This window comes from Aotus nancymaae, unplaced genomic scaffold (assembly GCF_030222135.1).
Source record: "Aotus nancymaae isolate 86718 unplaced genomic scaffold, 86718_ANA_hifiasm-v0.15.2.pri h1tg000158l, whole genome shotgun sequence".
In the NCBI taxonomy this organism is placed as follows: Eukaryota; Metazoa; Chordata; class Mammalia; order Primates; family Aotidae; genus Aotus; species Aotus nancymaae.
In genome coordinates, this window is record NW_026988573.1 from 1403267 (window position 1) to 1416800 (window position 13534).

The window sequence follows — 13534 nt, forward strand, 5'->3', positions numbered from 1 at the left end:
GGGGGACTGTTGAGACTCTGGCACCATCTCCCACCCAGCAGCCACCGTCTAGAGCCATCTGACATCCCTGGCTCTCGGTGTCCTCATTGGCAATGCGGGCTCAGGACTGTGGCCTGGGGCCCCCGAGGGGTCACCTATGTAGGGAGGGGGCTGCCCCTGTCGGGAGGGGTGAGGCTGGACCTGGAGCCGGGAGCCTGCCGTGGTGGGCATGGGCTGAGGGCTGGAGCACACCTTCTAATTGTCTGTGACTTACAGACTTGGCTGGGCTCCGGACAGCCTTCATAAATCTCCGCAGCAAGGAGCCTGCCAGTGTGGCCCTTTGCACTTGGCAGGACCTCACCGCCGCCCTGCTCAGAGTGGCCTGCCGCCTCCAACTTGCCATGTGCTGCTGCTGCAGAGTGGGGGGTGCTGGCTGCTTGCTGTGGTGGGGGAACCAGGCCGGGGAGGGAGGTGGGCAGCCACCGTGCAGGTGCCTGCTTCTGCAGGGCTGTCCAAGGCTCCCCAGCTGCCGGGTCCCCAGAGCCTGCGCCCTACAATGCCTGGTGTGAGGCTCACATGGTCTCCACACGGGGCCAGAGGGGAAAACGCTTGTTCCAGGACACCCTGTCTCTTCCCAGTGTGTGTAATGCGTGTGTGTGGTGTCGGGAGTGTGTACACGAGTGCATGTGCGTGTGTGTTTGCGTGGTGTATGGAGTGTGTACATGTGTGCACGTGCATGTGTATGTGTGGTGTATGGAGTGTGTACATGTGTGCACCTGCACATGTGTATTGTGGTGTATGTGTGGCATATGGAGTGTGTACATGTGTGCATATGCATGTATGTGTGGTGTGTGTGTATGAGTGTGTACATATGTGCATGTGTGTATGTTTGGTGTGCATGTGGTGTATTGAATGTGTACCTGTGTGCATGTACGTGTGTGTATGTGTGGTGTGTGTGGTGTATGGAGTGTGTACATGTGTGCAAATGTGTGTGTATGTGTGATGTGTGTGGTGTATGAATGTGTACATGTGTGCATGTGCGTGTATGTGTGGTGTATGGAGTGTGTACATGTGTGCGAATGTGTGTGTATGGGTGATGTGTGTGGTGTATGAATGTGTACATGTGTGCATGTGTGTGTATGTGTGGTGTATGAATGTGTTCATGTGTGCACGTGCATGTGTATGTGTGGTGTATGGAGTGTGTACGTGTGCACCTGCATGTGTGTATGTGTGGTGTATGTGTGGTGTATGGAGTGTGTACATGTGTGCATGTGTGTGTATGTGGTATATGTGTGGTATGTGTGGTGTATGAGTGTGTACATGTGTGCAAATGTGTGTGTATGTGTGGTGTATGAGTGTGCACATGTGTGCAAATGCGTGCATGTGATATGTGTGTGCTGTATGAGTGTGTACATGTGTGCACACACGTGTGTGTGTGACGTGTGGTGTATGCATGTGTACGTGTGTGCAAATGCGTGTGTGTGGTGTATGAGTGTGTACCTGTGTGCAAATGTGTGTGTATGTGTGATGTGTGTGGTGTATTAATGTGTACATGTGTGCACGTGCGTGTATGTGTGGTGTATGAGTGTGTACATGTGTGCACACATGTGTGTATGTGTGGTGTGTGGTGTATGGAGTGTGTACATGTGTGCACATCCATGCGTGTATGTGTGGTGTGTGTGCACGCATGTGTTCACCTCTTCAGATAGACTGGAAACCCACAGAAGCAGCACCATGCCTGCCCCCCAGTCACAGGTCAGGGCACGGAAGTTGGGTGCCTTGATCCCTCTGATGGGGACACATAGGCCCCGTCCCTGCTCCTCTGTCGGGATGAATGGGCTTGGAGCCTTGGATGGTGGAGTCCCATCTTGCTTTTCTGAGGCATGGGAGCAACGTACAGTCCTGGGCTGGGTGAGGGCCCTGAGAGCTGGGGAGAGAGTGCCAGCGTGGGCTGCTCTTCATTCAAAGACTCTGGGACCAGGAGAAGGCTGAGCTTGGCGGTCCTCTATGCCTGCCCTCTGAGGCCAGGCGGGACGACAGGTGAGGGAGTGGCAGGCGAGGGGCCCCTGAGACTTGGGGGATGCCAGGCCCTCAGGGAGGGCAGCAGATGGGGCGGCCAGGCCAGGGAGTTGGAGTGACCATATCAGGGAGGGGCCAAGAGGGCCACCCTGTCCCCAGCCCAGGTGTGGAGCCAGCTCTCTCAGCCCTGGAGGCATGCAGGGGGTGACTCTAGGACAAATAACCGCCCTCTTTCCATGGGCAGTGGACCCAGGCAGCCACTCCCAAGCCGGTGGCATCGTCTGGAAACACAAACAGCGCCCAGACAGGTGTAGGTAACTTCCTGCCCGACAGATGGGCCTGGAATCGCTGGGGGCCGGGGGACGCAGGTTGTGAGGTGATGTCTGGGACCTGCTGCCGCCACCCCCGCCGTCCTGCGTGGACAGGACCGCCCATGGCGTGCAGGGAGGCCCAGCTGAGGGAGCCCAGCATTTGGGCCCTGAGGCCTCTGCTCAAGGGCACTGCACCCAAACCCACCCCCTTTACATGCAGGGGATGGCGTGCAGGGCTGAAAGCCAGCACTGGGGCGCTGAGGGCCAGAGGTGTGCTCATGCCTCCCACACTGCCCACTCCAGAGGAGCAGCCCCGCTCTGGGCTCTGAGCAAGCGGCTGGGGTGGGAGAGCTGACGTTTGGCTGAGTCTTGTTTTAAGGATTAGGACGTATTTAAAGTGTCTGGCACACAGTCAGGTCGATACATCGAGGCGCTTCTTATTGGTTATAATTATGAAAACGGCTTGATTCAGGGGCCCGGCGGGAGGGGTGGCACCCGAGTGGCCTGGGCCAGGGATACAGCTGGCCCCGCTGGCTCAGGCTTCCTGAATGGGGTTGTTCAGAGCCTGAGGGCACAGGACAGAGGTGGTGACTGCAGTTTCCCAGAGAAAACCGATGACATGGGAGTCCTCGTCATGGTTGGTCCCCGGCTGGGACTCCCGGGCCCGCGGCCAGCAGTGGGGTGGGCAGATGCCAGACCTAGGGCTTCACCAGATACGCCAATGGGTCGTGGCAAGGCCTGGGAGGAGAACATTCTTATCTTTCCAGCTTGGTCCTGAGCACCCAGTCACAACGGAATAAGCGGGTTCTTTAGAAACATTTGGTGCAGCGTGGTGGGCGCGTCACAGACCCCCGGGGACCTCTCAGGGTATGGAAGAGATGTTTCTCTGGGGCAGGGAAGGACAGCAGGAGCTGCAGGAGGAGAAACGGTCTGGGACTCTGGCCAGGCGTGAGCTGGGGAGGGCAGGAGCTCAGAGCCGGCCGGGTGTAGCGTCAGACACATGTGCAGCAGAGGGTGGGGCAGTCCAGCTTGGCCGGGGTCCCCGGGGCGCCAGCCTTCTTGTTGACCTTGGGCAGCAGCAGGACGAAGGACATGGCCAGCGCGCAGTGGTAGAAGCTGTGGACATAGGTGTAGTCCCAGTCCTGCGGGGGGCAGGCGGTCAGGCTGGGGCCTCAGCCCCCTCCCCGAGGCTCCTCCCTCTCCAAGGCCCAGCCGAGCCCCTCAAGGCCCCCGCCTCTGCCGTGGCCTGGCGTGCCCTGTGACACCTGCGGGAAGGCCTTTCCCTCCACCTAATCCCCGGGCAGCAAGGGCCTGGGCCATTCTCCAGACTTCTAATGATAAGGCTGCACTCCTTCCTTCCTCCCCATCGCTTCTCCCTGCTGTCCTTCTCCATCTTTCTCTCCCTCCTCCCCTCCCTCCCTCCCTCCTCCACTTTCTCCCTCCTCCCCTCCCTCCCTCCCTCCCTCCTCCAGGTGTCGGGCACTGGCCCCAGGCCTCTCCCAGGCTGTGCTGCCGTCTGAGATGCCAGCTCTCTGCAGGCCGCCAGCTTTGGTCTCTCTGTGACCTCCAGGTCCACACAGGCCATGGTGCTGATGGTGCTGGGGTGCTGGGCATGGGCAGTGCCCCTGACACAGCCCTGGGAGGGGCTAGTGAGCAGGCAGTGATGCCTGACTTCGGCCTGGGGCTGTCAGAGTCCCCCCAGCATGGGCACAGCCCTGGTATCCCCAGCTGAGCAGAGCCACGCTGAGTGGGCTCCCGGGCACAGGACACCTCCCCAATGGGCTGGGTACCTCAAAGAAGAAGCGCAGCATGAGGGCCAATGCCCCGAAGCAGAGGCCGGGGCCTATCTGCTGGGTGTAGACGCTCTTGTCTGGGTACAGGCCCTTCTTCTCCTTCATCTTCTGCAGCTGCGGGGACAGGAGGCCACAGCAAAGCATTTAGGTCACAGCACTGGGGAACACCCCTCCCCGAGCCAGCCCAAGAGCCGGCCCTGCCCAGGCTCACCCCAGCCCTCTCCCGGCCCGACAGGAGGCTCAGGAGCCTCCTGCTGCCCCAGCCTCAGATGGCTTCTGCTGGACAGGGCCCTTCATGGTGGGACCCAGCAGGGACCCCAGCCCGGATGGCTGGGAAGGGGCCTCTGGGCCACGTGCCCGACAAAGACCTTGCTTCCCTCCCGCCTCTTTGGGATGTGAAAGGCCACCCTTGCACCTCTCCTCCCAGCCGGAGGGGAGCCCAGCGGGGACTAGGCCCCGTGATTGGTTATTGAGGAAGGTGCTGGAGTACTTGGGACCTCCCAGCCCAGGGTGGCCCGTGGGGGTGGCACTTGTGGTGGTCCCTGAGCCACAGACAAGCATCATTGGCTTCCCTAGTTAAAGGGCCTATCTCATCCTCAGTAGACAAACCTGGCCAGCACGCTTGCTTCCCAGGTCCCCGTGCTTAGGAAGGCTCCCGGGGATGTTTCCACTTAGAGAGGGGTCTGCATCCCGAGGAAGATGCAGGAAGTGCGGGGCCACATCCCGGGGACCCGCCACGTATTTTCTAGGTCACTTCAAGTGGAGTCTATTTTGGATTTTCAAGGGCAGTTGTTTCCTGGAATGAGGGTGGATTTTTCTCCCTGAGCCTGGTCCCCTCTTGGGGAAGCTGGGGAGTGACAGCCCCGTGGGGAGGAAGTGAGGAGGGTTGGGTGATGGCGCCCTCGGGGTGGGGCCGGGCACATGGGGTACATTCAGGAGGCTTTAGATTTCAGTGGGTAAACTGTCAAACACAGTGTGTGGCACAAGCCCCTGGGGGTGGGGCAGCACCCCCCAACTGCACCCAGTGCTGATGGCCTATGCAGAGGCCACAAGGAGCCGTCTGCTGGGTCAGGTCAGTTTGTGCCGCCCAGCGAATTATGCATCCCTGCCCGGATTTTCATTTTCTGGAATTCCATTGCCAACACGGAATTGAGCACCTGCAGGCGTGTAGTAGCGTGAAGACAGCTGGACGCGTGACCATGGCTGGGTGCGGTGACCGAGGCCGCTAGCCCTCCTCTGGCCAGTCCTGCAGTGGCAACACTTGGGAGAAGGGAGGGCCTGGCCCCACCCCAAGGGTGCCATCACCCAGTCCTCCCGCCTTCCTCCCCCACTGTCCTTCCCCAACCCCTCTCAAGAGGGGAACGAGGCTCAGGGAGAAAAATCCACCTTCATTCCGGGAAACAATTGCCCTTGAAAATCCAAAATAAACTCCGCACTAAATGGTCTAGAAAACAACAATTTGAGCCCAGATGCGGGGAGGCGGGCAGCCCCTCTCGGGCTCCTGTGGCTGGATCTGCAGCCTGAGGGCCTTGGCAGTCTCATGGCTCTTGGTGGGACATCACCAGTGAATTCTCTTCCGGCCAATTACAGTTCAGCCCAGTTCAGACCTGGCCAAGACTAGAGGGAGGGGCAACCTTCCGGGGCAGAAGGAGGTGAGAGGCGGGTGGCCAGGCCACGGGGCCCCAGCACGCTCCTTCCCGCTGCCACTCATGCCCAGTGCTCCCTCTCTCCCTGCCAGGTGACTCCCAGGGGCCTCCTGGGTCAGCCCAGGGTTAGCTCTGCTTCCCCAAGTTGCAGCCAGAAAGCGGCTCCTCTGTCTCCTGCTAAAAAAGGCCAGGTCCTGGCCCCACCACCGCCCTGCCATGACATCCTGTTAAGTTGCTGAGGCCTCCATGCCTTGGTGTCTTCATAGGCCAAATGGCAAACCAGTCCTGTGCTCCCTGGCTGCGGGGAGGATTGGGACGGGCTTTGCAAGTTGCCCATCTGGACTCGATTCCCCTCCCCACAGTCGAGGGCCCTCCTGCACTGAGAGCTGCCCTCCGGCATTCTGGGCACCCTGCAGCCCTGGTCGAGGCTGGCAGTGTGACTGGGCTGGACCAGGCCAGGTCCTCTCCTGGCATTGGATCTGGGACCCTGAGACTCCAGCTGGCACTTCAAAGAGGTGAAATGTGCCAGAGGGATGTTCAGGTGATGCCTGGGCTGCCACGGGCTGCAGCGGGCTCAGGCTGAAGCCTGTTGGCCCCCAGTTCTGCGAGACCCCCGCAAGGGTGAGCTCCCTCCTGCTCTGGGGTCCCAGGAGACACCCCGGGTCTGCTTGCCCTAAGGTCCCTCTTTAGCTAGTTTGAGTGAGGCTTGGTCCCTGAGCCAGGAAGGTGTTGCTGGGATGGAGAGGGCGGGGAGCACTGAGGACCACGTGGGGGCCTCGTGGGGGCCAGCACCTCGCAGCTCTCAAGCAGCTGTCTGTGCTAGAAGCTCTGGCTCAGGCTGCTTCACTCTCACACCACACTCTCCCTCATGGCTAGAGCCAGGCTCAAGGCTCACTCCCTCCAGGAAGTCTTCCCAGATTACTCCAGGCCATTTTCCAAGTCGATGTTGCATCTCTAAAGCAGCTGGTAGTAAGAGTGATGACGAGAGTGATAAGAAATAGCTCCCATTTGTGGAGCACATTGGAAGCCAGGCTCTATGCCAGGACTTTAGGTGCCTCCTCTCAATGAGTCTTTGAATCACCCCATGAGACAGGTGGGGGCCGTTATCACAACACCTGCTTTCCGTATCCGGGCATGGAGGCTGAGAGGTTGGGTGACCAGGGCTCAGTCTGGAGCTGGTGAGCACAGACAGGACTCACACACGGTCTGCGCAGCCGGAGGACCTGACGGCCATTTTCTAAGGGTTTTCATGGAATTCCTGCCTCCACCCACTTGCCTATGAGGCCAGGAGGTAAAAGAAGACCTGAGGCAGGAGGAGTGGGACAGGGAGGGGTGACGGGCCCCTGGGTCCCCATCCATCGAGGCTTGCGTGGCACGCACCCACTTTGTTGCAATGATGAGGATGGCAGTGCCGATGGGGCCCGAGTAGACCCCGTAGCCCCGGCGGTCATGGTAGACCCGCAAGGCGATGGTCAGGACGCCGAACATCACAAACGTGGACCTCTTCGGCTCGTCGAAGTCGGCCAGTGCTGGAGGGCCAGGGAGACACGAGGGCAGGTGAGTGGTCTCTCTTGCTCCTCCTGGCTAACCCCCACCCCCCAGCCCCCAGGAGGCATCCTGTAGGTGCCCCCTCGCGGCGTCCCCTCAGCCAGTGAGACCCTGAGGCCCAGCCCGGTCATTGATGGGGTCTGAATTTCGGCCAGTGTGAGAAGACAGGCAGCCTGCTGCTTCCCCATGGACACAGCAGCTTGGGTTGTGCTCCCAGCACCTCGTTTTAATAAATAGACCACAGCTGGTTGTGGTGGCTCACGTCTGTAATCCCAGTGCTTTGGGAGGCCGAGGCGGGAGGATCGTCTGAGGCCAGGAGTTCGAGACCAGCGTGGGCAACACAGTGGAACCCCCGCATCTCCACAAAAAGTTAACTGGGTGTTGTGGTGTGTGCCTGTAGTCCCAGCTACTTGGGAGGCTGAGGTGGGAGGATGGCTTGGGCCTGTGAGTTGGAGGCTGCAGCGAGCCGTGTTCATGCCACCGTACTCCGGCCTGAGTGACAGAGTGAGATCCTGTGGCTAAAAATCAATCATCACTGTGCAAAGTGAATAGGATCGAACCTGTCCCATGTGATCGCAGGACAATGACACTAAGACTGAAGGGGAGAGCCGAAGCCCCTCCCAGGCCTGGCTCGATGGCAGGGAGCCTTCAGGTGATGGGGACCCTGCCACAGACAAGTTGGTGGGAGAAAAACACTGTGGGGCAGGAGGCTTAGGAACGGGCCTGTCTTCCAGGCTGGCTATCACTTGTGTGTGTTGATGTTTGTATGAAAGTCTGGGAGGTGGAACCCCTGAGCAGTGGGTGGGGGTCCCCCCGGGAGGGAGAGACGGGAGCGAGCGCGGTCACTTCTTCCTTCTTATGCCCCTGCGGTTGAAATGCGTCACAACAAGTTTTTACCAAATGAGTGGTTTTAAAAGCGTATGAGAAACAGGCATCAAGGCGTTTAAGACGTGCGTGTTCCTTTTCATACGTTAAGCACAGCCCTGAAGCCTGAACAAGGGAAGAGGTCCCTGGGGATGGGAGTGAGTGGGGACGGAGGGCGGGGCTGGTTTGAGGGTGGGCGTGTGGACACTGGGGGGCCGGCCCTTGTTCGCAGGGCTTGGCTACAGGGGTAACCACTTACCCATCAGCGAGACCCACATGCTCAAGGCCGTCCCGTAGACGCTGAAGTACTCCAGGATGTCACGGCGCATGAAGCACAGCACGGACAGGCCGGGCCCGCTGCAGGCGTGGTGGAGCTGCCGGAAAACACACAGGTGGTCACGGGCAAAGAGGACGGGGCTGGTCCCCGAGCCACGGTCCCTGGAGCGCCAGGCCACTTGCTGGCTGCGAGAAGTCACTTCGGTGAGTCACTTAGTGACTGTGTGCCTCAGTCTCCCCATCCGAAAAATGGGGGCATTGCCGAGTACTCCCACAGAGGGTCCTGTGGGGATTAAGTGGCACAGGCAGGTGAGGTGTGTAGGGACTGGGGTGTGCTAAGGGTTCACTGAACGTCACTGTGGCAGAATGCGCTCATCTGCACGGGCAGAACAGGGCGGAAACCGCGTGGTCACTCAGTGAAGCCCGCTCCGGTAAGGTGGTCCTGGGGGCAGCAGCCCACTTGGCTCTCCCTGAACCTTCAGCGTCATGCTTTCAGGAAGCACACAGCTTCGAGTTCATTCGCTAATCTTTGGATGTGGGTCCAGAGCCTCTTTGGGGCTCCTTTGCTCTTTGGGGGCTCCTGGGGCCCTTTCTTGCACAAATTATCCCTCTGATGACTGGTCTACACTGCAGCAGGGTTCTCAGGCTTGAGTGGGCATCAGAATGCCTGGGGCCTTGTTTAGACACAGGTTGCTGATTCGGGAGGGCTGGTTTGGGTAGGAAATGTGTGTTTTGAGCAGATTCCCCGCAGCGCGGCGGTGACTGGCAGGGCCGCACTATGACAGCTGGGCTGCAGCTCCCGGGTTCTGTGGCTTTAATGTGGACAAAGATCTCGGAGACCCCCTCGCAGGAGCTGAGCGCGGCCCCCCAGGTTTATCCAGCTCTGCCCTGCGCTCTCATTGCTGCCTCCCTGATACCCACTTCCATGGCAATTTTTAAAGCAAACGCTGCCAGGGAGTGTTTTCAAAGCAGCCAGCTGCTTTTCTACAGAAAACAACTCTCTCCTCTTGGATTCGCATTTCATCATTTTAAGTAATATTTAATTACATGACATAATTATTTTGACAGGTTCAACTGGCACAAACAAGCTTGGGAACCAGCACGGTGGACTCTTGGTCAGCCCGGCTCAGCGGGAGGAGCAGACGTGCTGGAAAGCAGCCCGTGTCTGGAAGCGACAGGGACACCACAGAGGGAGTGGGGGCCCTGGGTGACCTGGGGAGCGGGCAAGTCGGGGTCGAGGCGGAGCGCTCCTACAGTTACAACCAAGCATCCTCGGTTGCAATTGCACGCGGCCTAAAGCCAAGGTGCGCCTAGGAGGCATTAATAGAGATCTAGCAGCTAAAACAAGGGAGGAGGCGGTCCCGCTTCTCTCTGCTCTTGCCAGGCTGATCCAGAAGACCGTGCCGAGCTCTGTAGGCCGCAGCTTTTTTGAAGTGAGACTGGCAAAGAAGCGGCCAGAGGAGGGTGACCAGCAGTGGACGTGGCTGTTTCCCTTGGGGACAGGGAAGCTTCAGAAGGGGCCGGCTCAAGGTGTTCACGCCTCTGTGGGAGACAGGAGCGAGGAGGACTCAGGCCCTGTGCTGTTCTCCTGTTCCCTGGGCTCCTTTCCACCCCCACCCCAGCCTCATCGCCTGCTCTCTCTGCACCTCGCTGTAGCACAGATCACTGTGTATGATCAAGCCATTCACTGCGAGATTCTGATAAGGCCTGTGCCCTTTGCCCTTCGGGAGCTGGAATGGCAATGGCTGTGTCTGGTCCCAGCTGCATGGACGGCTCCCAGCGTAGAGTGCTTGCTGCGTGTGTTCAGGGAGGGGGAAGCTAGGTTCTGAGCAGTCTGAAGGAGAGCCCGCCCACCCTGGGGACCCGGAGGGTCTGCCACCAGGCCGTTGGCTCTTCTCGATGGTGGGAACTTAGCTCTGTCCCACAGATGGGGAAGGTGAACCTCAGAGAGGCACTGCCTGCCCAAACTGGTGAAAGAGCACAGCACTTTGGAACCCACCACTTCTCCGTATCCGGCAGTGCAGGGGGCAGAGCTGGCCCGGCCAGGGCACTGGAGGGGTGGGGTGCGGCTGAGGACCTGGGGGTCAGAGCTCAGTCTCAGGAGTCTGACTTGGCAGATGCTCCCAGTGGGAGCTCGGGTGAGTGGGTGGCTAGGGAGCCTTCTCTGTTGTGTGGGGACGAGCACGCCCTGTCTCCATGGGGTCTGCACACGCAGCAAGGGGTCTGGCACAGAGATGGAGACTGTCATGGGAGGGGCCTGATTGGAAGGGTAGGGACGCCACACAGTCAGCAGAACTTTGGGAGGGACTGAGTGTGACTTTGAGGACAGAAGACATTTGTCACAAGAGGCAGCTGCCTCTGCCACTCTGGGTGGGGCAGGGTGGGGCCTCCGAGACCAGTGCAGAGGCAGCTGTGGGGCCAGCCCAGGCCCGGGCAGGGAGGGGTGGCCTGGTGGGTGCTTGTGGTTTGCTGGACTGGGTCTAACAGGGGCCTTGAGAACAAGACCCCAGCATCTCTCCCTGTGCTAAGGCCCTGGGATCTGCAGAGAAATCCTGGCTCTGCTCTGGGCTTCGATATCTTAACTGTCCAAGAGGCTTCCTAGTCCTCGCCCGGGCTGGAGTCCCAGAGGAGCAAATGCAGTGGCATTTGGGTGAGTCGGGAGCTCTGGAGAGTTTGAGGCTCACAGTGGCACAAATGACTCTGCCTCTCTGGAATTCGGTTTCTTCATCTGTCAAATGGGAATCAAGATCCAGGTCTTGCGGGGAAGGCAAAAGGCTGAATCAGACGCTGTATGTAGAGCACCCAGCCCGGTCCCCCACCCTGGATGCTGGCTCTCGAGATGGACTCAGAAGCTCCAGGGCATCTGGTTCCACAAAGGACCCAGCCTGTCCCTGGCCACTGTCCCCTGTGGGAGTGGAACACACCAGAAGGAGTGTGTGCATGCCTCACAGCCACGCGCACACACTCAGCTTCTCCCACTGCAGGCAAAATTGCACTTGACCAATTCAGGATGCAAGCGTAACATGTGAATACATGCTTGCAAACGTGTGTGTTCTCAGGGCCTCCCCCGTCAGGACTGCCTATGTGCGCACACATGTGCTTGGCATTCTTGCCCACAGAGGCCCTGCTGCTGGAGAAGGAGGCTGTCTGTGGAGAGGAGATAGGGTTTTCACAGGTCGGCCCAGCACTGCCCCAAGAAGGAGGCTGGTCGGACGTTTGCCTCCCCAGAGAGGGTGTTGTGCTGGGGATTGCACTGCCGGTGAAGGAGGGGTCTGATGGAAGGAGAGCGAGGAAGGCCTCGGGAAAGCAGGAGGTGGGGCAGCAAGTGTGGGAGCCAGCAGTGAGGGCATGGCAGCAGAGAGTCCGAGAGACACAGAGGCAGGAAGGCAGGAGGTACACAGACAGATAGATGACAGCTGAATGGAGAGACGGTAATAGAGAAATAGATCACTGGTAGATGGCTGGGTGGATAGACAGCTGGAGAGACAGGCAGAGAGGGAGAGGAGCGAGCTGCAGAGGTAGATAGCTAAAGCCAGAGAGACACAGGGAGAGTCCGGGACTAAACCCGTGAGGGGGGATCAAGAGCTTCAGAGAGAGTGAATTCCATGGGGATCGAGTTCCAGAAATCAAAAGAGAACCAGACAGAGAGAGAAAGGCAACAAAGGGAAACAGAGAAAACCAGACACACAAAACCAGTAAGAGAAGCACAGAGTGAAAGAGGCCCACAGAGAGAGAGAGAGAGAGAAAGAGAGAGAGAGAGAGAGAGAGAGAGAGAGAGAGAAAACAGGTCCTAGAAACAGGCACCTCAGAGACAAAGGCGGACGGGGTTCCAGGCACTCCCGAAACACGGAGGATAAAACCACCCAATGACAGGTACCAGGAAACAGAGCGGGAAAGAGCCAGAGAGAGAGTGGTGAGAGTCAGCCAGCCAGACATATAAATAGAAAGAGAAAGACCCACAGGGAGAGAGGTAGGCCCTAGAAGAGGGACAGATCAGTAGGCCCTGCTGAATGAGGGCAGCTCCAGTCTGGAATCAGACTCGCCCTGGCGTTCACGCTCCCTAAACCCCACAGACCCCTTCCCAGGCCTGGCTTGCCCCATTCATCTCTGCTCCATCGTGGCCTATGAGTAGAGCTGGAAGAGATGTGGGAGGGGAGGTGGCCCACGGGCAGCCCTGCAGTGTTGATTAGCAGCTGAGAAAAGGGACACCCCGGAAGGGCTTGTCCTCAACTCAGTGGCACTTCTCCACCCTGGGCTTGGTCTCACACGGGCAGTGATCCCAGAGCAACTTCCTGGCACAGATGGGGAAACTGAGGTCCAGAGAAGGGAAGGGGCTTCCTTAGTCCTCTCTCTCGGGTCTCCAGACCCCACCTGGGCTTGCTCTTTCATTTTCAAATCCCTTCTGCCCATCACCCAATACGAGAGCCCTGCGGACAGTCTCTCCTCTGGCTCCAGGATGGGGCCTGTGTGGGTCTTCTCCTGGCCCCCAGACTCACCGCCACGAAGAACAGGGTGAAGACGTAAACCATGGCCTCCATGTGGAACCGCCTCTTGGCCGCGATGCTGACAGTGGGGAGGAAGGCCAGGCTGCTGAGGGTGGGCAGGAGCAGCTTGGCCACCAGCGTCCCCATGGGCTGGGAAGAAAGCACTGGCTGGGGCGGGGTGGGGGCTGGGGTCCTGGTCCCCAGCACAGGAGCACGAAGGGAGAAGGGCAACTCCCTTTGGGCAGGGCTCTGATGGCAGCTGCGGGGAGCACCCACGAGAGGATTTAAATGCCCTGGACGGAGGCGGGGATGTGGGCACACATGTCGAATAACAGACGGAGAGGGCCAACAGCTGACACACCACGTGACCAGCACTTGCCTCTGATTTTTCTTTTCTTTTTTTTTTTTTGAGATAGAGCCTCGTTCTGTCGCCAGGCTAGAGTGTAGAGGCACAATCTCTGCTCACTGCAACCTCCACCTCCCGGGTTCAAGAGATTCTTCTGCCTCAGCCTCTGGAGTAGCTGGGACTACAGGTGCGCGCCACCATGCCCGGCTAATTTTTGTATTTTTAGTAGAGACGGGGTTTCACCATGTTGGCCAGGCTGGTCTTGAAC

At 59.0% G+C, this 13534-nt stretch overlaps 1 protein-coding gene across 1 annotated transcript; it reads right to left on the reverse strand.

The window, feature by feature from the left end:
* Positions 1–3252: 3252 nt before the first annotated feature.
* MYMK (myomaker, myoblast fusion factor) lies at positions 3253–13181 on the reverse strand. Its single transcript, XM_021671406.2, has 5 exons — positions 12933–13181; positions 8420–8534; positions 7129–7277; positions 4100–4216; positions 3253–3451 (listed from the first exon to the last, which is right to left on the reverse strand). The coding sequence occupies exons 1-5, from the start codon at positions 13065–13067 to the stop codon at positions 3302–3304; spliced, it is 666 nt and encodes a 221-aa protein (XP_021527081.2). The 5' UTR covers positions 13068–13181; the 3' UTR covers positions 3253–3301.
* Positions 13182–13534: the final 353 nt, after the last annotated feature.